This window comes from Maylandia zebra, linkage group LG8 (assembly GCF_041146795.1).
Source record: "Maylandia zebra isolate NMK-2024a linkage group LG8, Mzebra_GT3a, whole genome shotgun sequence".
NCBI lineage: Eukaryota > Metazoa > Chordata > Actinopteri > Cichliformes > Cichlidae > Maylandia > Maylandia zebra.
In genome coordinates this window covers 10,823,948-10,848,602 of record NC_135174.1, presented here as the reverse complement: position 1 = coordinate 10,848,602, position 24,655 = coordinate 10,823,948, and the positions used below count along the sequence as shown (strand labels likewise).

General features: G+C 41.4%; 1 protein-coding gene across 1 annotated transcript; it reads left to right on the top strand.

Moving 5' to 3' along the window:
- Positions 1–456: 456 nt before the first annotated feature.
- si:dkey-121b10.7 (heparan sulfate glucosamine 3-O-sulfotransferase 6) lies at positions 457–24,064 on the top strand. Its single transcript, XM_004562309.5, has 2 exons — positions 457–1,282; positions 22,458–24,064. Exons 1-2 carry the CDS (start codon positions 810–812, stop codon positions 23,098–23,100), a joined length of 1,116 nt encoding a protein of 371 aa, XP_004562366.1. The 5' UTR covers positions 457–809; the 3' UTR covers positions 23,101–24,064.
- Positions 24,065–24,655: the final 591 nt, after the last annotated feature.

Genomic DNA, 24,655 nt, shown 5'->3' with positions numbered 1-24,655 from the left:
GCCCAACTATAGCAGGCAGCAGGTGGCCGCTAGTTGGCCATACAGAGCTGCTCAAAGCGACCGGTTACCTGGAGCTCAGTGCGTGGTTTTCCTGTATGCGGAGAGTTCAGCAGTGGATGTGGTGACTTAAAGGGGAAATGAAGGGAAATTGCTTTCAAAAAACTAATATCCCCTCTTCATCATTTCCCAGACGTTTTCTCCTCTCCCGGTGCATTAAATACAATTAAACTAACTACCATATTTCTCTAAAATTGCTTTCAAAATAACGCGATATGAGCGTTTTCTCCTCTCTGTCACTTCGGAGAGAAGAGGGGACGCGCCGTGCCCGCGTAATTATTTTTCGCTGTATTTTCAGCGTGGCACGAGCTGAGGATTGGAAGGGGGCGTACGCTTGATAAACAGGGCGTGGATTTGGCAGTCACACGGAAAGGATCGCTGAGGGTTTCCTACACAGCCGCTGCCAGGGAGCCGCAGGGGCGCACAGAAGACACGGAGAGCTGTGCGGCAGATTCAACCTGCTGAATCTGCGTTTTTATTTTGTGGATTTTTGCTCCAGTTGTTAAAGAAACTTTGTTTTGTTTGTTTGTTTTGTTTTGATGACGGCAGGATTCAGGGACAGTCACGGGGGGCGAGAGGGATAATAAGGAACATGTGGAGCTTTTGGATGCGCGGTGGACAGGTTTTGCGCCACTTGGACATGTGGCACAAAACAGGCGCTTTTTAAGCTGCTGTCACTTTGACTTTAGTATCCAACCCCCCTGATATGGCATGTTTCCTGCGTCGTGTCCGCGTGCTCAGGATTGCGACCCATGGGATGTAGTAAATGGAGAGCTGCGTTCAACTTTGGACACCTGAAGGTGCACTCCAAGCTGCCTGTCTTCTTTACCATGATTATTCTCTTCATTTACCTCTTTTACTGCCTCAACGGTTACTGCGAATCCCTGCCCAGACCCGTGTATGACCAGCGAAGTAATCTCCAAACCAAAATTATCTTTAAAGATGGACAAGAAACGGAGCAGCTCGGCGCGTATAATGCGTCTCCGGTCTCGCTTGTCCGCGAACAGCTGTCGGACTTGACGAACAGTGATCCCCCGTCCAACAATATTTCTATAGCCAATAATTTTGGCAACAAAAAATTCCCTCAGGCCATCATCATCGGGGTGAAGAAAGGTGGCACTCGGGCTCTCCTGGAGTTTTTGCGCATCCATCCAGACGTGCGAGCCGTGGGCGCTGAGCCGCACTTCTTCGATCGCTTCTACGAGAAGGGACTGGAATGGTACAGGTAAAGGCGTGTTTATTTTGTTTTCCTTTTTTTTTTTTTTTTTTATTGAAGGACTTATGAAATCTTTCATAAAAATCACGAGTTTCGTTCCAGCAGTCCTCAAACAGCAAAATGGGCAAACGGATACTGACCTTAAAAGACTCAAGAAGTCTTTCTGTTTGTGGTGACTTCAAACTTCCGGAATATAAGTTTAAAAACACGCTTTCTCTTTCTTTACGTAAATGTGAATACCCCATTTATCCTTCGTTGATAATGTTGGTTCACGGACACATTTCCCCCACGAATTCGCATTTTAAAAACGCAAACATGTATTTTATGAAATATTCAGCTTCATAAAAGACATTTAAATACGACAGTGGTGTATTCATAACAGGTCATGTGCGGGAATTAAAAATCGAGCCCCTCTGTACGGGCCTGTACTATCAGTGCTCCCCTCCGGATTATATTGGATTGCTCTGTCATGGAAACTTGAACCAGATATGGCTTTTATCTTCAGTAGCTGCGGTTTTAATGTAGCTTGTCAGAGCAGTTTGATGTGGCAGACGCCTGATTAGGCAGATGTTAAATCAAAAGAAGAAGAAGGGGGGAAAAATTGTTCCTTTGGAATCTGTTTTGCCTTCAATCAGCAAAGAAATAAACATCAATAACTGGTTCAGTGGGAGGATTTTAAATTTTATATATATATATATATATATATATATATATATGTGTGTGTGTGTGTGTGTGTGTGTGTGTGTGTGTGTGTGTGTGTGTGTGTGTGTGTGTGTGTGTGTTCAGGCTGAGGCCACATTTGAAATAAAGGTGATATATCCCAAGGGGGACTCACATACTGAAAATATGTGTTTGTGTCTCTTGTGTCTCTTCCTTGTTGCACTAAATATTGAAATAGGACTGCCTGGCACGTGATGTAACAATAACACAACAAATTCAACACACTCCCTCCTTATTAGTGCAAATAAAGTCTCTTTTAGTCCAGGCTGTAGTGAAAGAGGAGAGCTGAGGAGAGCTGAGCTCTTCTAACCTATTTCCTCACCTTTTCTCTCTTCATTAATATCTCTCAGCACCAATAAGATGCTCTGCTGATAGCTTGCAAGGATGGCAGCGTATTCAGTCCCCTGCCAATAAATTGCTGTTTATTGAGCTGACACACCGCCTGGCTAAGTGTCCATGCTGGTCCCCTGAGAGCCTTCGTCACTATCAGCCCCTGATCACACAGAGAGAGGGTGGGTTATTGTGGATGCTGGTGGTGTCGTTGATCTGATGGTGGCCCAGATTTCAAAGGACATATTTCTTTCGGTACAAGTTGCTCTTTCTACTGAATCAATGAAGCAGTTTTTTTTAATGATAGCACGCTCCAGAGAAAAATGTTAACATTTATCTTTTTTACTGTCTTTTAACAACATAGATGGACGTTACAGATCACCTCAAATTTGCAGAAGAAAGAAAAAATCAAGAGTTAGTGTGCGGAGGAGGAAAGATGAGAGCCATTACAGAGGATCGGCAGAGTAAATGACAGTTTGATGAAGAGATGTGGAAAGGGTAGAGGTGAATGTGGAGGGGTGGCAGGTGTTGTCAATACACGACAGGTAATCAGCTGTTTGCTGGAAGGGTGCAATAACTGCTGAGTGACATCAGAGATCAAAGTATGCATGCACAAGTGTAGGCTGGCGTTTTTACCACTTAACAGTGGTACTGAATGCGGAAGAGGCTGGGGGTTTCCTGCTAAATGCACGGTGCATGCATGATAACAAAGAGAAAGATGAACGATGGGGGAAGTTTTGTATGTGGGAAATGCTTCTCGGGGCAGTTTCAGTTTAAGATGTGAAGATAGGTTTATCATCAGTGATGCTGAACTTTGGGACGATTAAAGCACAGCACAGAAGTGGACTAGTTCAATCCCATAAAACCTTTAATTGGACAATAAAAATTCCAGCGCACACCAGAGTAAGGGACACTTTTATCGGCAGAGTGCAATAAAAATCTAGAAGTGAGTGAGCTGCGCTTTTATTGCAGTTTTATCTAAACAGATTTGCTCTCCATGCCAACAGGTGTGTCTTTGAATTGTCAGGTGCTTGTCCAGCAGATTCACATACACCCAAAAATAAATTAAAAAAGCACGTTAAATGGTTAGGTGGCAAAAGGTGGTATCTGTAAATTTAAATACCAGCTGTGATCCTATCTTACAAATCTAGATTACGAACAGAGAACAGATAAAGACAGAGCTGACAGAGTAATAAGTATGTCTGAGAATCACAAACACAGACAGGGGATCACTGTGAATAGAGTCAGCAATAGATGGGTAATACAAAAAATGCTAAATTAACTGTTAAAGAAACAAACTGGAATTTTTAGCTCATTAACAGTGGAACACTGTTTATGTTATTTTCAGTTAATATGTATATTTACTTAGTAATCAATTATTTAATCATCTTATTTTTCCTGGAATCCAAAAGTTGGGCTTGAAATTAATTGTTTTATTCACCCGTCCTCCGTAATCTCTAAATTATAATTAAATGCAGATTTCAGTTCAGTTTTTTCTATTTATTTTAAATCAATTAATTAATTGCTAAAGTGATAAAGATACACAGTAACCTTGATGAAAACCTCAAGCTTGCATTTTGATTTAAAGGTGAAGGTGAAACCTTTTTTGTTTGTTTTTTAATATCTTTTCCCTCTCACATGTTACCAAAGCCATGAGATAAGTGAGGTGCAAAACTAGACTAATCAGGTGGATTAGTGCTGCCGTTACAGCTATGCTGTGTTTGCTGACTATCTTCTAAAAAATCTTCTTTCTTTAGTGTTACTGGCTGCAGTCTGTTTGCTAAGAACCTATTTTTAAATGCACATTGCTGCGTAAGAGATGTAAAAAAAAAAGAAAGAAAGAAAAGAAAATGTAAATGTCACGATTTGTAAGCCATTTGCCGGTGTCAGTGATGACAAAGCAAGACCTAACAGGATTAAATGTGGAGAGATCAGTGACCTTTACATGTTCTTTATACTTTCTGTTGATAGGAAAGTGACCTTACCCCTGTTCTTTTTAACACAGATGTGATGTAAAACATCTCTGTGTTTTTTGTCTCTCTTTTCTTTTCTCCTTTGAAGATATAATGAAATGTGTGTTTTTGCTCCATCCTAATCCGCTGACAGCTCTTGTCAACACTGCGCGAATTGGACCGGTGTAATGACAGGTCAGGCATTAACGTGGACAGCTCAGGGACATATGAAGGGGCTGAGATGAATTAGGCTCCTAGCTGCAGTTAAACAAGGCCTTATCGAGCATTAGTCAACACCCCTCCCATCCAGCCACCGCCTCGCCACGTAGCACTCATCCTTGATGAGAACTGCAGTCATCCTACACCTGAGTGCAACAGGGGACACTTATTGTGCCCAAGGGCTATGTAGTCCTCTGGCTTACAGACAATCACTGACTTATGTATCTACTTTTTTATTTTATGTGAGACAGATAGATGATCAAAGGAAGTGGAAGTGGTCCAGTGACTCCAAACAAGGCTTAGATCATACATTACTTAAAACTGGAGGGAGTACATGTTATACCATAGAGTTACTCAAGTATTGGGGGGGAGGGTGGGTGAAAAAGATTGTGGTTTAAACACATTGTAGAAATAATAAATAAGTAGAATCACATATAATAAATGCTACATAATGCATCAGAACTTTGTGGGATTAATGCCTCTGAATAAAGGATGATTGGTAATGCTAAGCTAAGTAGCTAAAAGTAATATTAGTAAAATTAATATTAGGTTGAAAAATTATTTTTAATTTATTTACACAACATCACGCAAAGTTGGATACAGGTTAGCTAAGTAGCAAAAAGGCTAGATAACTAATGGATAAATTATTGTAACTATTATATCCAGGTAAAAAAATAAATAAATCGTTAAAATGATAAAATACAAGAAAAAAAAATACATAACATCTGATACAAGTTTATTGGTACTAGAAATAAGTAAATAACTGAAATAAGTAAATAAACAATATCTAAAGTTTTTGGATAAACAGTTGGAATGACTAACGCATCTAAAGGTTTTTGCTAATGGTTGAAAAAGTGAGCCTAAGTCAAACTAACAAAATAAATAGCTAAGCTAAACCTTCTGCCAGTCCAGGTGGTAGTAGTGCAAAAAAGTATTGTCAAATGATTTTATTTTATATTTTAAGGATATATCTTCCCAAATGTAAAAACTATTAAAAACTATGTTATGCAGAAGTACTGAGATCACTTAGCTTCTTTAGTTTTTTTGTGCAACTACACACAACTTTATCGTAGACATAATAGCCTTCTGAAAATATTATCTACAGCATAGGTGTCAAACTCTGGCCCGCGGGCCAAACTTGGCCCGCAGACTAATTACATTTGGCCCGCGAAGCCATACCAAATTACTATTAGAGCTGGCCTACTGGTATTATACAGCTAATGTATATATTGTTTAGTATTAAGTTTTGCTTGTTCCATATTCAGTTTTTCAGCAAAACGTGTTTGAGTCCATAAGAAAAGATTCATTCTTATATCTGGAGGAATAAATATATTACAATAAATATTAACGTTAGCCTGCGACTTTGTTCCAGTTTTGAATTTTGGCCCACTGTGTATTTCAGTTTGACACCCCTGATCTACAGCATAGGTACTTTAATAATGTAACCATTTATTGACATCAGCACATTTTCCCTGTATGCTACATTATAGTCTGTATAAAAAGTACATTTACTGTAGTATCTGGAGCTTATCTTATTAGCCATTATTAGCTATTTGCTAATTTGCCAACTGGTTTTATAACAGCTGTTAAATTACATTTTAATAAGCAAGGAAACGACTAGAGAAACACCCTTCAGCCATGTTTTGAGCATTGACGTTGTACACTTTGTCCACCAGAGGGCACTTTTCAAATTCCTTGATGGCTATTGTGTTTAGAACGCCCTAAACAACAACTAGCTGCTCTTAGCAGAGCTGGACAGAGCATAGCAGTAGTAAATAAATATTTACATATACCAAACTTTGGGAAATCTTTTTATATTTGACGTTTCAAAGGAAATATTAACAGATATATCAGAATATCAAATACTTAAATTGCCAAATATCTGCAATTTATCTGTCTCAAAAATGCCAAATTTGTCGCACTCTTCTAATATTTTCTTTTCCCTCCTTCCTTTGATTTTCCTGCTTTTCTGCCTTTTCCATAATTCCAAATCTAATCTATTTTTGTAATAAAAAAATATGACTAATTAAGTGTAATTACAGCCTAAGTACCTAGTGATTCAAATATATAGATTTGAAACAGAACCGTAGCATATGAAGCCAACAAAATCATCTGAAATTGTGCTGGAAAGTATCACTTAGTATTCTCTGACAGAGCTCTTCATTTCAAAGTGTCTTTGAGCTCAGAGAGCCACGGCCCTGTCTTCAGCTGGTAACCAAGTAAAACACATGGACATCCTTAAAGGAAGCATTTGGCAAATTGTTTCAGAAAAAATGCTTATATGTGGAAAAGCCTTGGCTGTACCATCTACTGGAAACGATTCTGTGGCTTTGTGGTGGGGAATGGGGGTTCAGACAGCCATGGTGTGCAATGAGTGAGTGTGAGCATGTGTGTGAGCTTGGATCCATTCACACTGCTTCAGCTGTATACCTGATCTCCATCCACTTTCTTCTTCTTCTTCTTCTTCTCCCCACCATTTCTTGATGCTATAAATATCTCGCAGATATAAATGTCATTTCCCCATATTGATCACCTAAAATACGTTCTTCCTATCGATTTCCTCCTCTCTGCCTTTATCACGCTGTTGCAGCAGAAATGAATTAACTTCTGAATATTCCATCTTGTTGACAAGAAGCTCGTACTCCCATCCGCGGCTGACATTTATGCCCCACAGTCTGAGTGTTGATGGAGTGGATTTATTGGCTTGTTCAGGTCACTCAAACTGTGTAATGTAAAGCCACTGGACACGCTCTCACTCCTTTTAGAGCCTCGTTCTCTTTATGCCTCCTCACAGTCACTACTTTTCTTTCTCTTTCCTTATCGACTCATTTCGTTTTCTTGTCGTAAAACTAAGGGAGCGTGTTGTATAATTCAGCTGAGGGTTAGATGCGCCACCTAGACAGTAATGTCCAGGTTGTATTTCCTGTTAGGGCACTCTACCAATCACATGGGATTCTCTGGTTGAATTTCTCAGTACTCACATTCTTGGAAGCTGCGTGTTACGGAGTGTTTTTTTAGAGTAAACAAGGACTGGGAGGGAAAGAGACACTTTCAATAAAGAATTCAGAAAAATAGGAAATGCAAAGAAAGAAAGGCAGCTTTCCTTGGAAGACAGGGTTCAGTGCTTTGGATGTTTGAAGCTGTATCACTACAAGAATAAACAAGTGGGTTCAAACCATTAACATTAGTAGCATCATCCAACATGTCTGTCAGAACTGACACACATGAGATTATTTACCTATATATAGAGAGATGTTATTATCAGAACGAGTACAAAATTCAGCTGGAAAAGCTTAAGCGCTGTAATTAAATGTGACTCAATCAAACTAGACTTGTTCTGGAGGAGGTATGGATTTTTACTTGGTCAAAAAAAGGCCTGATGTAGCCCTGTCATCAGTTTTTTGACAGCTCGTCACTGTTCGACCTTTCCCCCCGCCAGCACGCCATTTTCATCCAGTCAAATTTAATAGAAACAGATGACTGGTGAGAGATGAACAATGAAAGGATCACTGGGGAAAGTATGAAACTTACCACATTTCAATCACAGTTACAGAAAGAGAAAGTTTGTGTTGTTCATCGCTCAGACTGGTTTTTAATTCTTCTGTTTGGGGTTTTAATTCCAAACTGCTGTGCTGAGTATGGGCATTTTTAGTAAGACTCAAAGAAGAGGGGGCGTCGCTCTTGTTCTTCAGTCGCAGACTCATTGAAATCAGCCTCTCCTCATTAAACAGACAGAGCAGACGAGGCAGCAGGAGACCTGCGAGATCAGGATGACTGATGAGCTGCCACAGACGACAAAATAATAATCCTATTTCTACCTCCTTCACCTTCTTTTCATCACATCATTTGCCTTCATTTCCACCAAACCTCTTGCTTTATTTTTCCCCCCTTTACACTGTTATTAGTCTTTTTATATTAAATGAGCGTGCATGAGGAAGATTGGGGGGGGGGGGGGTTTAAAAATAGTGCAAGATCTGCAGACGTAGCTTACTCATAAATGAAAAAGAGGAAATGAAAGAGGTGTGAGGAGAGAAACAAAACTAACGAGTCAATAACTATATAATAATGGTAACACTCTTCATATTGTGCATATGAATACACACACACACACACACACACACACATATATATATATATACTTATAAATTAGATGTAGGCTTTTACTTTTAAAAGGTTTTTACATTACATTTTTTAAAAAATATACATGTTACAGTAACAATACAGCACACATTTTTATTTATTTCACTTAAATAAGCACCTATTATACTTATATGCTCCACTCACTCATAGGCCAGCAGCTACCCACTGCACTCATGGTGTTACAGCTTTGCTAATCTAACGTGAACGTTGATGACCGCTGCACGAACAAAAGGAGGGTAAACATACAAGACAAACTGTTAGGGGTTCCGAAAGAGACTCAGGCGCAGGCCAGGGTTTTCCTTTAAGCGAAGGACAGTGCGTTTATTTACAGTGAACACATACACCAAGTGGCTATATACAACGTGCAGGGGAAACGGGTCCGGGTCGCCAGGGTCCGTGGGAAACAGGGTTGGGAGAAGGATGTTCCACACTTTCTGTACAAAAAGTTCCCCCTTCAATCACTCCTCTCTGCATCGGGTTCCAAAAACGATCTACACAAAAAACGTCGGGTTAGCAGGATAATAATAAGAAATTCTCAAGGTGAAGGTTAGCCGAAACACAAGTCTAACTGACACTGATAGCTCAACGATCCAGCGAAGACTAGTGCAGACTCGCCATCTAAGTAGTGCAGTAATCAGCTGGGATCAGCGGCCGGTGTGGTGATGAGCAGGTGTGTGGGCCAGCAGCGGGAGCCCGCAGTGAGCATCGCCGTGGCGAGAGAGAGAGAGAGAGTGAGAGAGAGAGGGCGAGAGAGCAAACAAACCACAAACATATTGCCCAATAGAGGATTGACCAGCGGGGCACAGGGACCATGACACAAACAGCTTATTATTGCTTATTTGAGACCTTTATTTGATCATGTCGACCACACCTCTGGCCATTATGTTGTCTACTGTTTTTTAACAACCCCAGTTTACATTGGTGGACATTACTTTAAATATACCAGAGTTAGTCATAGGCTCATTTTGATCTGTAGCTCTTGGCCATATTTACTCATATTTGAGGAACTATGGTAAGCAAATTTGAAGCTGTGTACAGTTCTGGGATATAAGTACTGTTTTATATCCCTTTAAAATGAATATTTTTAACTCCAGTACATCGTCCATGTTAATGATGCAACACTGATATTCATTTAACCGTGATTAATAAATCTTTTTTTTTTTCAATTTAACATTATGTTAAAAATTCGGTACTTTTTCTAACCACAAACTGGTGAATTATGTCTTCAACTTAATTTAATGTTTATATATTCATATTTGTTATTATATTTTTAATTTTATATATTTTCAATTATATATTTTTTTGTATTTATTTTAATTTATTTTCATTATTTTAATAAATTTTTTTAAATAATTTTTTTATTTTATACGTTTACGTTTAACAACCCTAATGTATAGTAATAGTTAGTAAAACAGTTTGAATTCCAAAATGTTCAAAATGCTTGTTGTAAAAAACAACAGAAAAATATTTAAAATGTCTTTATATTCTTTTATACATTCGCCATCTTCTGGGGATTTTTAGTCAGCTCCACAATCTATAAAAGCTCAGACATTTAAGTCTCCTTTTAATTCTGCTTCCTCTACGATGTTTCCTGCTTTTCATTCATAGTTAATATTAATCCACAAATCCACACCAAATTTGCCACAAAGGCAGGTAATTATTGACGGTTTGTGTATTTGTGTGTGGCTGCTGACCTCTCATTGGTGTCCATCTCTGTTTAATGTCTGACTGCCTGACGGGCTTGGGGGTGGGTGGGTCGTGAGAACCTGCAGCCACAGAAAAACACACTTTTCTTTGTCTGCTACAAAACCTTCCTAGAAAACTCCCCTAAACTGGAACTAACCAACTTAGAATAACTGGTTGATTGTTAGTGATGTCTGTGTGGGTTTTGAGAGGAAATTAGGTTAATTATGCCTGAAACTCTGGCAGAGAGAGCTACAGCTGAATTTGAGGACAAGCAAAACATCAAACAAGACACGGTGATGGGTGGAAATCTGGAAACCAACACCAGCTCCTGCTTCATGTTCATCCAAAAGCCTTCTGTGTCCTGAATGTTTGATGTCTGGACAAATGTAGCCAAAGCTTGCAAAGAGCCTGATAGATGCTACTAATGGCAGACCGCTGCAAGGATGGTTTCCAGTTGTAAAAGCCCAGTCTCTGCCAGCAGTGATTTCCGTTTTTCAGCTTAAGACAGTGCTAACAATGAGCTGAGAAACCACAGGGATGAAGGCTGCAACTGCTCGGAAGTGGGTTTCCACGATCGTACAGTATCGAGTGTTCTTATTGGTCGGGACCTGGGGAGTTGCCAGGCAAGCAAAAGTCCATATTGAGTCAATTATAGCGTTGCTGAGGTGTGTTTGTCCCACATGTGTATGTACTCATTTAGAGGAGCTGTTTAATTAGTGGAAGCGTGTGTTCCCTGTTTCTAGTGCACGGTCAAAGGGAAGGGTAAACATTACAGCATGTACCTCTTTGCACATGTTTAATATTTAACTGGACTAACTGGGCCGAGGGCAAACTAACAGCAAGTCAAAAGGCAATAAACAGCAATTTATCTGTTTGCTATAATGGGTCATATTTGTGGTATAAAATTATAATTACTGTTATTATAGATTTGTCAAGCTGTAAAAATGATATACATTTTGCCGTATGGTTTTAATATATTTATATCAAATTTTTTCATTATTTTTATAGTGAACATAGTGACTAGAAATGCTCATATTCATTATTATGTCCAAAACAGGCTTATACATGAACTGTAGACGTGCACTGTTTGATTGAATTATTGTCATTCAGTCAATAGGCCAAACAGTGCACATCAGTCAAGAGCAAATAATAATATAAATATATATACGTAGTATAGATAACATAGTAATAACATAATTATAACTGCTTTTTTTTGGTTGTTGTTTTATTTTGTAATTTGTGGTCTTTTTTGTACATTAGTGATTTCTACTTCCTGTCTTTGACTTCCCTATATTGTGATTTTTTTGTCCCACCTTCAGTTGCATTAGTATCACCTGTGTTTAATGTACCACACCTGTTCCCGCCTCCCACTTGCTCGCTCATCTGGTTCTCATTACACTCAAATTTTCCAGCAGTTTCTTTTTTTCCCCTCTTGTAGCGTTCTTCTTTTGTTTTTTTCTCATGTTTCTACACAATTTGGTTCGCTCTTGCTCTTGAGTCGTGTGTTTGTGTCCTCTTCCTCTGGATATTCTTTGATAAAGTACCAAACATTCTCATATGAGTAAGTGGTGTTAGGGCAGTTCATTGAGTATTTGCTTAATCCAAAGAAACTTCTCTCATGCTCACATGCATTCCCAAGTGTTGACATCTTACTGCCAGCCTAATTATACAACTGCAGCGTCCTGTGATGTCGGTGAGATCGTGACATTGTGACATCACCGGGGTTACATTTGAGAAGGGAGGAAATGGAAGAGTCCCTCGCTTTCTCCACCCACTCTATCTGGCCGTATTCATCCTGCATTCGGGAGATGGGGAAAGGCAGGGCGGGGCCCCTTAAAGGCCCCCTGGCTAGCTGCTCGGAGATAAAGCCCCACAAGCGGGCCGCTGTGGGCCCCGGCAGGAGCACAACAATAGATTTTCCCACTTGATAAGTCAAGCAGGGTGGGAGCAATCAGGGGAAGTGCCATGCACGTGCAAACACACACACAGTTATTTAAACTCACTTGTACGGGCACAAAAAAGTAGACTCACACGCCCAGACATTCATGAGGGTTTCCGTATTTAGTGCTTTCTGTCATTACGGGCTGTTCTGTTATCAGTAAGATCTTATCACCACATCCTTTCTTCCTGATCTTCATTCTGTCTTCTTTAAGAGATTTACGAGTGTAGTATTTTCCAAAATGTTAAGCTACTCCCCCAAAAATATAATGTGTTATAAAAAGGCAGAAGTTCAATATAAAACACATTCATTCAGTGCAGTCGGTTTCCACCGAATGCTACAGCTTAGTGGTTTTATTGAAATTCACACATAGGTTTGACAACAAAACCATGCCGAGCTTCCTCTTTCATTATCTGCTCAGATCTTTTTTCAGGGGAAACTCTGACTGCTCCTCGCTCGCTCGCTCACTCACCGCTCTCAGGCCTTGAGATGTGTCTATTAACTGTTACGCCTCTATTTTTCCCCTCAGCTAGACGCATTCTTCAGCTCTTTCCTACCGACCTACCCCAGTGATGCAAACCTCCTCGGTAAAAATACTCATCGCCACCCTGGTGCGTCAGCCAGACAGCAACCTTCAGAGCGTGTAATAGTCTGCCACACACACGCAAAAACACACACGTACACAACTGAAGGGAGCGTAACATGATCTGTGATGGATTTATGTCACACAGATATTGTGTAAGACTCTTGTGCCAACCTATAACATAGCACAGATGTCCAAGAAGCATTAAAAACACTGAATACGCGTCCAGTAAGCAGGCGTAAATTCTTATAGGTCCTAACAGAGACAGTAACTTTTGCATTGTAAGTGCTTTTTGACCACTTCTTACCAATACTTCATACTAAAGCTATTTTAACTTAGAAGCTCATTGTCTGATTACGGTCAGCCCGTCAATTAATTTTTAATGCTAGGAATTCTTACATACTGCTGGGAAGTATTAACAAAATGTAATATAAAATTAAATATCACTGCCTGGAATATTTTAATGGTCTTACATTTTTAATGAACGCTGCGTAAACCCTGTAGGGTGTCGTCTTTGAATTAAAAAAAGCCTCTTGAATTGCATTTAGACACACAAGAATCCCACATTCAGTTTCCTTTTGTTATTATTATTATTGATCAAATCTATTTTTGGCAGCCAAAGAAGTAAAGAAGAAGATGTGCAAGATTTCTTGTATTTATACAAGGCACTGGGTACATTTAAATAAAGATAAGCAGCCAAAAACATCATCCAACTAACGCAATGGCCCGACTCCAACAGACACAAAGTGAAGCATTACTTTAGCTCGCCTTTTATTGAGTTGCTTACAGTCCCTGCTGACTTCTAATCAGCCCACAGAAACTTCTCAGCCCTGTATTTGCCGACAGTAATGACAACCCTCTCCCTCCACGCAGCAGCTTTTACAGATCTTTGAACACACGCAGGCTAACTGTATCCGTCTTCAGACGTCCCTCTGTAGTGGTTTGAGGATGTCAGTGTGTTTTAAAATCCCTTCACACATGTCAAATGCATTCATAACATTCTCACTTTGAAGGATACAGTAGAGGCCGAGGGGAAGCTTTGAAGTTGTTAAAAAAAAAAGGGGGATCAGGAGTGGAAGAAAGGCGGTGAGGCGAGAAAAAATGTCGGAGATAGAGGAAGGAAACGCAACACATACGAGAGAGTCTGCTCGTGATGACATGTTGCATTACATGATCTCCGTGATCCCCGGTGGTCTCGCTCCGTGAAACGCAACCATCTGCCCCTGACCTTCGGGGTGGAAGAGTCCATTTCCGTGCAGCGCAGGCTGGTGGGGATTAAGAGGGTCCGGGGATCTGGCCTCAGGCCCGGCAGAGCCTGTATGGATCACAGCTTTCAGAGCTCCGAACCCTGGGACCAGAGGGAAACTTCCTAAACCAGAAACACTTCCCTCATCTCCGCCATGCGCACACACATCCAACACGCGCACACAAACTAAGAACTTCATTGCTCCCAGATGTGGGTCCATCCTGTGGAGGGCATGTTCAGATGGTTACAGTGTGCACATGTGTGCGCTGTGTTTATATATGTGTGTGTAAGGAGAAGGCAGACAGAGCAAGATGGGTTGTGCACAAACAGAAATGGAAATGGCCGGGGAATGTGCTTACCACTGGAAAAGTGATAATAAGCATTCACAGTACCTTACCTTACCAAACCGCTTTTTTAAAAACAAATAAGGCGTTGAGGTTGCAAAAAGTGGTATGAATGTGCATAATCTTTGCTGGGTATTAGAAAGAAAATAGATATATCAATTTAATCTACAATTTAGTACATGGGATATTTTCCTTTTGCTTTTATAAAAGAAGATCAAACTCTGTAGTGTTAGCTACGAGAAGTCCCGCCTTATATTCCGTAATGATCAAACTGTAGAAAAACTTTATCCTCCATTCATCAAAATCCAAAATTATTCATTTTGTTCTGATTAATCGGGGTGGCTGAAAAATACTTTTTCAGATAATCTGTTTGTCAAGTAGCCCCTGCTTTTCTCTTGCCTTTGAGGGCAGCACAAACTACTAAACTGATGTGTGCTCATTTTCTGTTGATAAATAAAAGCCCACAAGTTTGCAGCCATTTAAACAGTCTCTAATAAACCTCAGCCCACCCACACAGACCACAAGCTAAACGTGTGTGCGAAAGAGAGAGTGTGTGTGTGCGAAAGAGACAGTGTGTGTGCCTGGATGCATTTGTATGCACAGATAAACGCACATCAGCATACTATCGGACCAAACCGCATTCCTGCTCCAGATGCTGATGGGAGAGGTGTGATGAAAACAAACATCAGGTTGCTAGGTCGCCCTAAACTCTCTCTGGCACCATTTCATACACACACACCAGTTGTGATCAGATAAAAAGAACAAACATTTTGATTTTCTTCTCATCTTCATGAGATAATGGGAGATTAGATGAGATGCCCCTGTTTTGTGCTTTCTCGCTGCTGCTTTTCTTATAGGATCTTGGGGGTGGGCACGATACACGGAGTCCAAAGTACCATCAGGGTGTACACCCCACCCCTGGCATCGTTGCCCACCTCTCAATGTTAAATACACGTAGACATTGAGGGCTAGCAGGAGGGACCATGCGCTTACCTGCTGCTCTCTGGCAGGTAGCTCCATGCCCTCCTGGGTTTTAAATGCACCTTAGAACACACATGCATCAGCATTACAATGAGCGGGTGGAGGGAGGTTTGGAGTCTTCTCACCCCCATTCTCTGCGACCTGCTGGAGCAGGGGGGCTAGGACTAGGAGGAGGAGTTGGCCGTCCGACTGCGGTCTGGAGTGTGGAGCCTTCCTGCTGCTGCGGAGTCGGGGCGGTCTGCCTCCCCCCACCGCAGGGAAAAGGGAAACACCACCTGGGTCTGGGTGCAGTTCCCCCCTCCAGGGGCGGGGGCACCTAGACCCGGTTTGTAGAGTACGCTTGGGGAGTGTGATCGTGTGTACAGCGTCTCTTTATGTCTGTCTCCACGTTGGTTGAGTGTGGAGTAAGTGCATATGAGAGCATGAGGGTGGGAATGGATATTTGTGTCTGTGTGTGCCTGTATGTCTGTGTCTATATGTCAGGTTGGGTGTCAGGCACCACCTCTCTGGGGACATCTCAGGCCCTCCAAGGTTTGGAGGCCTATCTCCCCCTACCACCACTTCCCCTGCCAGTGGCGGACTCCCTCAGACATCAGTGCGTTGGTGGTTCTTTGTGTCCGGGGATGGGCGTCCAGGTACACACCGGCTCACTCCTTGGCGGCCGCTTATCGGGGCCTGGAGCCTGGGGCTCGCTCGGGCCACTTCGGAGGTGGGGTGCCCCCGGCCTCTCGGCCTGGGGCTCGGTCACTCAGGCGCAGCTGGCTGCCGGCGGAGCTCACGGGCGCGTCACTGCAACTCCCCCTGGCTTCTGCTCCGCGGCTGCTGAGTGAGCCCTCATCTGGGACTCTCCTCAGCTCTTTCCGGGACAGTGGCGCAGCTGCCCCTCTGTTGGTCTTCCTTGGTCTCTTGTGTTCTGGGGGCCTCTGGATGTCTGGAGTTTTGATCTCCTCCACACCTGCTTCACGCCCTGGAGGACGGGGCTGTGGCCCCCCCACACCCTCTAGCAGATTATTACATGAAGGAACCTTTTAAAAAACAAAAAACAAGCGCGTCCATGCTCACAGGTGTACACACGGGTGATCACACCCACAAACTACACCCTTTTTGGCTCCTACCTCAAAGCACACTGTGTTCTGTTGATCTTATGTGCTGCACAATAATGTTTAACATTTAGTATTTACTGTCATATTCCCATATATCATTGTGATGTTGTTTATTCTATTACTCTTGTTCTCTTCTGCTTGCTTTCTTTTTTCTTTCTCAGCAGGTGATCCAGGTGATTGATATATGCATTTTTTTTTCTCTGCCCGTTCTGTTGGTTTTTGTCTTTTGCCCTTCTCCCCCGTCCCTCTTCTCAGCTGTTTCTCTTTCCCTCTTTCTTTCTCCCCTTCTTTCCCCCAGTCAAGTCTGTCCCGTATTCAGTAAGTGAAAATAAAATAAACAATAAGAAGTGAATCAAATGGACCATTACGGCAAGGCTGGGATGGTCAGTTTGGTAAAGTAAATCCGTTGGGCATCTTTCTTTGCCTTTAGACAACAATTCTGATGGCAAAAGAGCCAAACGGGACAGGCAAAAAAAAAAAAGAAAAAAAAAAGAAAAGAAAAGAAAAAAAAAGAAGATCAAACTCTGTAGTGTTAGCTACGAGAAGTCCCGCCTTATATTCCGTAATGATCAAACTGTAGAAAAACTTTATCCTCCATTCATCAAAATCCAAAATTATTCATTTTGTTCTGATTAATCGGGGTGGCTGAAAAATACTTTTTCAGATAATCTGTTTGTCAAGTAGCCCCTGCTTTTCTCTTGCCTTTGAGGGCAGCACAAACTACTAAACTGATGTGTGCTCATTTTCTGTTGATAAATAAAAGCCCACAAGTTTGCAGCCATTTAAACAGTCTCTAATAAACCTCAGCCCACCCACACAGACCACAAGCTAAACGTGTGTGCGAAAGAGAGAGTGTGTGTGTGCGAAAGAGACAGTGTGTGTGCCTGGATGCATTTGTATGCACAGATAAACGCACATCAGCATACTATCGGACCAAACCGCATTCCTGCTCCAGATGCTGATGGGAGAGGTGTGATGAAAACAAACATCAGGTTGCTAGGTCGCCCTAAACTCTCTCTGGCACCATTTCATACACACACACCAGTTGTGATCAGATAAAAAGAACAAACATTTTGATTTTCTTCTCATCTTCATGAGATAATGGGAGATTAGATGAGATGCCCCTGTTTTGTGCTTTCTCGCTGCTGCTTTTCTTCTCTCCATCTGTGGCTCTCGCCTTTTGTTTTTTTAGACTCACAATCGCTGATCTTCTTCTTCTTCTTCCTCTTCTTCTTCTCTCAGCTGTAATCCACGCTTACCGGCAGTCCCTTTCCTCCCCCCACCCTGTGTTCCATCACTGTGTGGCCTAAAAATGTAAACACGACGTCAATAGAAGCCCCTCTGTGCCTCAAACAGGTTACTGTGGCGTTCATTAGCCTGACTGAAATGAAACATCCATTTAGTGCTGCAGCACACTCACGAAATAGTTCAAACATGCTGGAAACTCAGAAAAATACAATTAAAAAAAGAGGGGGAGGGGGTATCGATGGTGTTAATATCAGTTTTTCCAGTGTCAGGCTGATTCCTGTGACAGTAATATTAATGGGCCAGAAAATATGATAATTAAAGGATGCGACTATTCTTTTTTCTCAGCTGGAAATACTCGCTGAATCGATCGCACATGTTTTTCCGATGGGATTTCAGGAATCATATTGGAAAAAGTGGGTGACACAGGTAGGCAAGGATGGATAAGGAGAAGTAAATTTACCAAAACAGCATCGTCTTCTTCCACTTCTTTCGGCTGCTCCCTTTATGGGTCATCTGCGTCCATCTCACTCTATCCCTAACATCCTCTCCTCTTTCACTACAGAGTTCTTCTTCTTTTCCTCCTGCTCTTCAGCTCCACATTCAGCATCCTTTGCCCAGTATATCCACCATCCCTCCTCCTCCAGTCATTTCCTCAGAAGTAATTATTTCTAATCTGTCCCATCCTGGTCTTCTTCAACTTCTGTCTTTCTCTCAGTGCTCCTTTCTCCAAACTATCTCACTACCATGTTGTAAACCTTCCCTGTTGCTCCTGCTGCTATCCTTCTGTCACAAATCACCTACTTTTTGCTCTGTCCATTGCTTTGTGTGGATGAGTCCAAGTATTTAATTATTTTTTTTATTTTTATTTTTAATTATTTAATTATCCTCCGTCATTACTTGTACTCATTGGATCGTCACTGTTACACCTGTCTCTCTCTCATTCACATACATGTATTCTACAAAAACACTCTGAGCTTCTCAATACTTCCCCATCAACACTCTCAAAGCAAACATCACATCTGTAGTGCTCTCTCAGCATCTTCTTAACCTAGCTTCAACAACTTTTGCCCATACTGTATGTGAGAGTGCAGTTTCCTCTGAAAGGCAGAGCTCTTAAACTTTCCTGGGATACAAACGAGGTCCTCAGCTTCTTTTTTTCTGGGACTCAGATCCATAAAAACTATATTGCCACTTATATCATGTGGTCACCAGAAATAAACTCGCGACCGACATGCTTAGAAACGTCTGAGCTATAGGTTGTAGCTTACACTACGCCCTAATGGAGAGAGGACTCATGGGAACAGCATCGTTTTTTTTTCCTTTAGGTATTTGTTGTACATTTCACAATTTTGTTTTGCCTCAGCCCCCATAATCCGAGTCAGACATTTCTTATGAATGCCATAAGTTGTGTATTTGGTGTTACCCTCAGAGTTTCATGCCAGGGGACATGCCGGAGTTGGAGCCGAGTGTGTGTGTTGGATCAGAGAAAGAGGGAGAGAGAGAGAAATGGAGTCTCCATCACCACACACCAGAGCCCCAGTAAGCCCCTCACTTGCAGACCAACCACGAAGACTCCGACCCAACCGCCACCACATGCCTGCTGAGGAGGGAAGGGGGGAAGCATGGAAATTAGCTGAGGGATCTTTCACAGTTGCAACACTGGCATTCTTCTCCACTTGGATTTCTATAACACAAACTGCTGCCTGCGATTTGAATCTCCTTTGCAAACCAGTGCGTTTTGTTGTTTTTTTTAGGAGAGGGAAAATTGGCAGAATATTTTTCACAACGGAGGTTATTAGATTCCATTTTGGTGTTACGGTAGCATTTGAATGAAGTAAACGATACGAGACAAATAGGTTTTCCTTTCCCTCCCATTTCCCCCCGATTTATATACAATCTGTTCTGGCAGGTTATGGAGACTCTCAGTCAAACACAGGCTTCGGTCAGGGTTTGTTGAACTTTTTGAGGTATGTCCTCTCAGTCTGAGTCATCTAAGTAGGGGTAAAGATCAAGAGGAAGAGGGCAGCCCTTTTTTTTTTTTTTAAAGCCAAAGTGTGCCCAGAATACCTCAAGTACTGATAATAACAAGCAGGGAGCCAAAGGCAATAACAGGATTGGACCAGAAGACATGGTGAGCCCTATTATAGGATACCTTTGGGCTGTATGCAGTCCGCAAGTATAACTGCTGCAGTAGTATAATTGAAATGTAGAAATGCAGTTACACCACCACAGCCCAAATAGTCCATAAATTAAATAACAATCCCAGTTTATCGTTTGGATCTTATTTTTGTTAGTTATTACTTTGCTTGAGTTTGATAGCATGGATTGATCGATAAAATAAAAGGAATCTGTCCAAATCCAGCTCCCAGTAATTTGTGAAAGACTTGCGTCTGTTAGGCATATTGGTGCAAAGGTAATGAACCAAAAAGCCATTTGCACCAACACAAATTATTTTATTTTAGGCCACAAGGTGGTCATATCATGTCAGTTTTAACCCTGTAAATCCTGAAACATTAAATTTAGCCATAAATTTTACATTTTAAAATTTTTTTGTGTTTTTTGAACATTCTAAAAAAACTTAAAGCAAAAATTAATCAAATATTAATTTCTATATATTAGTTTTAATTTGTATCATATTTGCAACATCTTATGCAATTGATTTAGATTTTTTTAAAGTCAGAAATTCATGCATCAAATATGAGATACTTGGTGATGGAGGGTTAAAATGTTACTTTAAGCTTCCTGCAAAGACAAATATTAGACATTAAAGTTAGAGGATATAGTAAAGGTTATTTCACCAATGCCCCAAGCCTCATCAGTTGACTGGCCTGGGGTTAAAGTTACTTTTTCATTCGTACCTCATTCTACACAATCTACATTTGCAAAGTCAACTTTCTTTGACTGCGTTCAGGCGTGGTTGAGTTTTCTGTGCCACTGCCTGCTTGGAGGTGAGGTGGGCTCTGGCATGGTTCAGCTGTATTGGCATACACATGTTGTGTGATTGCTGATTGGGCCTAAATTACAACTAAAAATCAGCGTGACACTGCGCATGAGGACAGTGTGTTGCCGTGCCTAGACGCTGCCGAAATAAGTCACAAAGTAAGTCTAATCATAAGTTTTTGTTCTGCTGAAGCATCCTTCTTTAAAATAAACTGTCACGTCATAAAGATGTGGCAGCAATGGCGAGCAGGAGGTCAGTCCACTCGGGCGGGGATAATGGAAATAGAGAGCAAAGAGGAGTGGACTGAAATATGGGGAGCAAAAGAGACAAACTGAAGCATACTTCATAATGTACTTCAATGTCAAAGAGTGGGCACGGTGCAGAGTTACTGTGACTTTCATTTTGTTGCCTCTTGACAGTAACTTCTTCATCACATTGCATTTCATTCCAAGTCAGAGAAAAACAAACGCATGCCATTTCTACCCTCGGGTTAAACTGTGAGCCGACGTTTTAAATTTCACAGCGGTGCAAATTACTTTCAAATAATATTTCATATTACATATTTTGACTGGCTTTGACTATAAAGCCTAAATATGCATGAAACCAACAGCAGAGTCATATTGGAGCTTTTCTAGATTATCTAAACCCTTAAAGTGTGTGTTTGTCCAAATAACTTGACTATCTGACCATGTTCTTTCTAAGAGTCTTCCCACATTCCCGAATGTGAGCAATAGACCATTTTCTGGAAAAAAACATTTAGCCATTGCAGAAAAGGCACACATGTAAATAATAAAAGATTAATGACAGTTGAATTCCATTTAGCAGCTTCAGTTTCGGGGCCCTGGTACCGGCGCGATACTCTTTCTGCTGTCCTGTCTCGGCTTGCTGAGAAAAGCCACAACAGAGCACCGTCAGTAATTAGTAACACCTGTGGTTTCCTAATGTGACAGGTCAAAGTGTCTGCTGTTGAAAAATGCCCGCTTGGCGAGTGAATGCAGTGTTTTTGATTAGCAAAGATGGCCAAACTGCAAATATAACATTTTACTCAAGTAGTAATCTAAACTAAATTTCTGGAGGAACTGCCTCGTGATTGCTGGAAGCTTTTGTAGTTAGCATGCAGCTGTTTTAGTCGACAGCAGCCGGTAGACCGACAGCTGGCAGTGTGTTTGCAATTCAAAGCAAGCAGTACGAGATAATGAAAGTTAGCTAGGTAACAGTTAGCTGCTATACTTTTGATTTCCAGGTGTCAGTGAGAGCAGTGCTGTAAGAAATGCTAGTGGTATTACAGCAGTGTGGCTATTACTTCAGGCCAGCCGGACATTCTCCCATCATCGAGGAACACAGGAGCAAGAGCAGCGGTTATGAGCTTGTTTAGAAGGAGGCCGCGGATGAGATGAGGAAATTACTTTTCTGAGGTTAGCATAGCCTCGCGGTTTTCCTACAGTAGCCGTTCAGTAGCTCCCTCCCAGACTAAACTCACATGGTCACTCCATCAGTGCCAGCAGCTAATGCCATGTTTATCTCTCTCTAATCACCGATTTATCCCTCTAATTACAAACCGAAATCAAAAAGCCTCGAAGGCAAGTGAGGCATCGTCAAAGGAATGTGCTGGAAATATTAAGGGAATGTATCATTTCTCTAATATGTACTCTTAATATGTGAGCTCTCAGTAACTACAGTGTAGTGGGGTTTTTTGGGGGGGCTTTTCGACTGTGTTAAATGGCTTTTTCTCTCTTTCTCTCTTTCATCCAGGAACCTGATGCCTCGTACTCTGGAAGGCCAGATAACCATGGAGAAAACGCCGAGCTACTTCATCACCAAAGAAGCTCCTCGGCGCGTCTTCTCCATGAGCCGCCACACCAGGCTTATCGTGGTGGTTCGGGACCCTGTGACGCGCGCTGTTTCCGATTACACGCAGACTCTGTCCAAATCTCCCGGGCTTCCATCCTTTCAGAACCTGGCTTTTCGTAACGCCACCACAGGCCTCATCGACACGTCTTGGAGCGCTGTACGCATCGGCATCTACGCCAAGCACCTAGAGAACTGGCTGCGCTACTTTCCAATGTCGCGCTTCCTGTTTGTCAGCGGCGAACGCCTTGTAACAGACCCGGCGGGTGAAATGGGTCGGGTCCAGGACTTCCTAGGGCTCAAGCGCGTGGTCACAGATAAGCACTTCTACTTCAACCAGACCAAAGGTTTCCCCTGCCTAAAGAAGCCTGAGGGGAGCAGCAGGCCTCGCTGCCTGGGGAAGTCAAAGGGGAGGCCCCATCCACAGATACCCTCTGAAGTCCTGCTCAGGCTCAGAGACTTCTACAGACCTTTTAATCTTAAATTTTACCAAATGACTGGCCACGACTTTGGCTGGGACCAAATGGCAACTCACCAAAGCTCTTAAAAACTGCCACCACTATTCACCAACAGTTAAACACAGGCAGGGATACTGTGTGTTCTTTGTCGCCAAAGGTTCTACTCTGTATAACTTGCCTTTTGTTTTTCATTTATTAAAGTATGATACCTGAATGCCAATGCACAAAGGAGCCTTCACCTGGCTTTATAACAACCATGCTAACAAAGTTTAGAAAACTTCAATTCTTTGAAGCACTTGAGCAAGCATTTTCGACAAAGTCTTGTGCAAATGGCTTGTTTTGTGCTCATACAGACAAGCAGAAGGCAAACTAAAGCATAATGCCTATTTACTTAAATCAGGATTTCAAGCACTTGACACCCCAAGTTAAGCTGCCATTGCTATCCAAAACACTGACAATGGGAGATGTTCACAAAGTTAAACCAAAAAGAAAAAGAGATTCGATGGGTGAACAAAGCCATGAGAAACCAAACGACAGTAACTGATACGCAATGGTGCAATCACAATAAATGCAAATGGTTTGAGACACAAGTTGATCATTCAGAAATAGTTACACTAAATCAACATAAATAACAGTTCAACTCTGGTTATATACACTTACAAAAAGTCTAAAGTTTGTTTTATGGACTATCATTTCATTTTTTTAAATACAAGATGTAGCAAAGATGATATATAGCTGGTTCTGATGAAAAAAGGTTAGAGAGGGAAACCAGCCATGGTCAACTACAAGCTGTAAATTTGCAGTTATTTATGTCATTAATGCAATGAATGCATTGTTAAAGACTGGAGAGGAACATTTACAGCCAGTAAACCAGTGACTGTTTTTCCACTTTGTTTGATTAACACTTACCCTGTCACATGGTACAGTACTTACATGTAACTGTGTATTTCTAAAAGTCTAATTTATAAGGTGGCACAGTGTTGTTGAGATGTTTTCTCTGAAACTTTTGTATTTGAAATTCTGCTGGAAATTCTGACTAAATATTTTGTTCTGAAACAAGCATTTGGGTCATTTTTTGCAATTTATTTCTGAGAAGTATTCGGATCAAACTCTTTGTATTCATTCCAGACATGCCGAGTTTGCTGCTGCCAAGACTACAACATACATCTGCGGGGCAGATGATTTGCTGGTTCCTGGACAAGATGTACGAGACTCGTGATGACTAGAAAAGAACGCGTAATTAATCGGTGTTGTGTTATTGCAAGAGATGATGTAGGAATGACCCCATTCCTTTACATCATATGAAATTGTACAGACTATTTGTTTAATATTTCATCCTGAAAGAAAAAGCAGCTTTAAAATGAGATTGGCACTTCAGCAGTCATGATCTCACACCACAGCTAGCCTCTGTTCCACATCCATCACAGCTACTGTAAAGTACTATGCAAAAAGTCTTGAGCTGCACCACGGAAATAGGTGCAGCTGTTTATTGAAATATATGAATACATAAATGGGAATATAGTATCCAGGCAGACATCTATCCATTTTGTTGTGCCTATTCAAACAAAATAGATTATACAAGGCAAAAACAGTATGATCATCTTTATTCTTCAACACAGTTTGATCTCTCTTAGGCAATATTTT

Coding starts and splice junctions, on each gene's coding strand:
- si:dkey-121b10.7 (XM_004562309.5), top strand. CDS start 810: ATGGGATGTAGTAAATGGAGAGCTGCGTTCAACTTTGGACACCTGAAG. Junction 1,283..22,457: donor AAGGGACTGGAATGGTACAG/GTAAAGGCGTGT, acceptor TCTTTCATCCAG/GAACCTGATGCCTCGTACTC.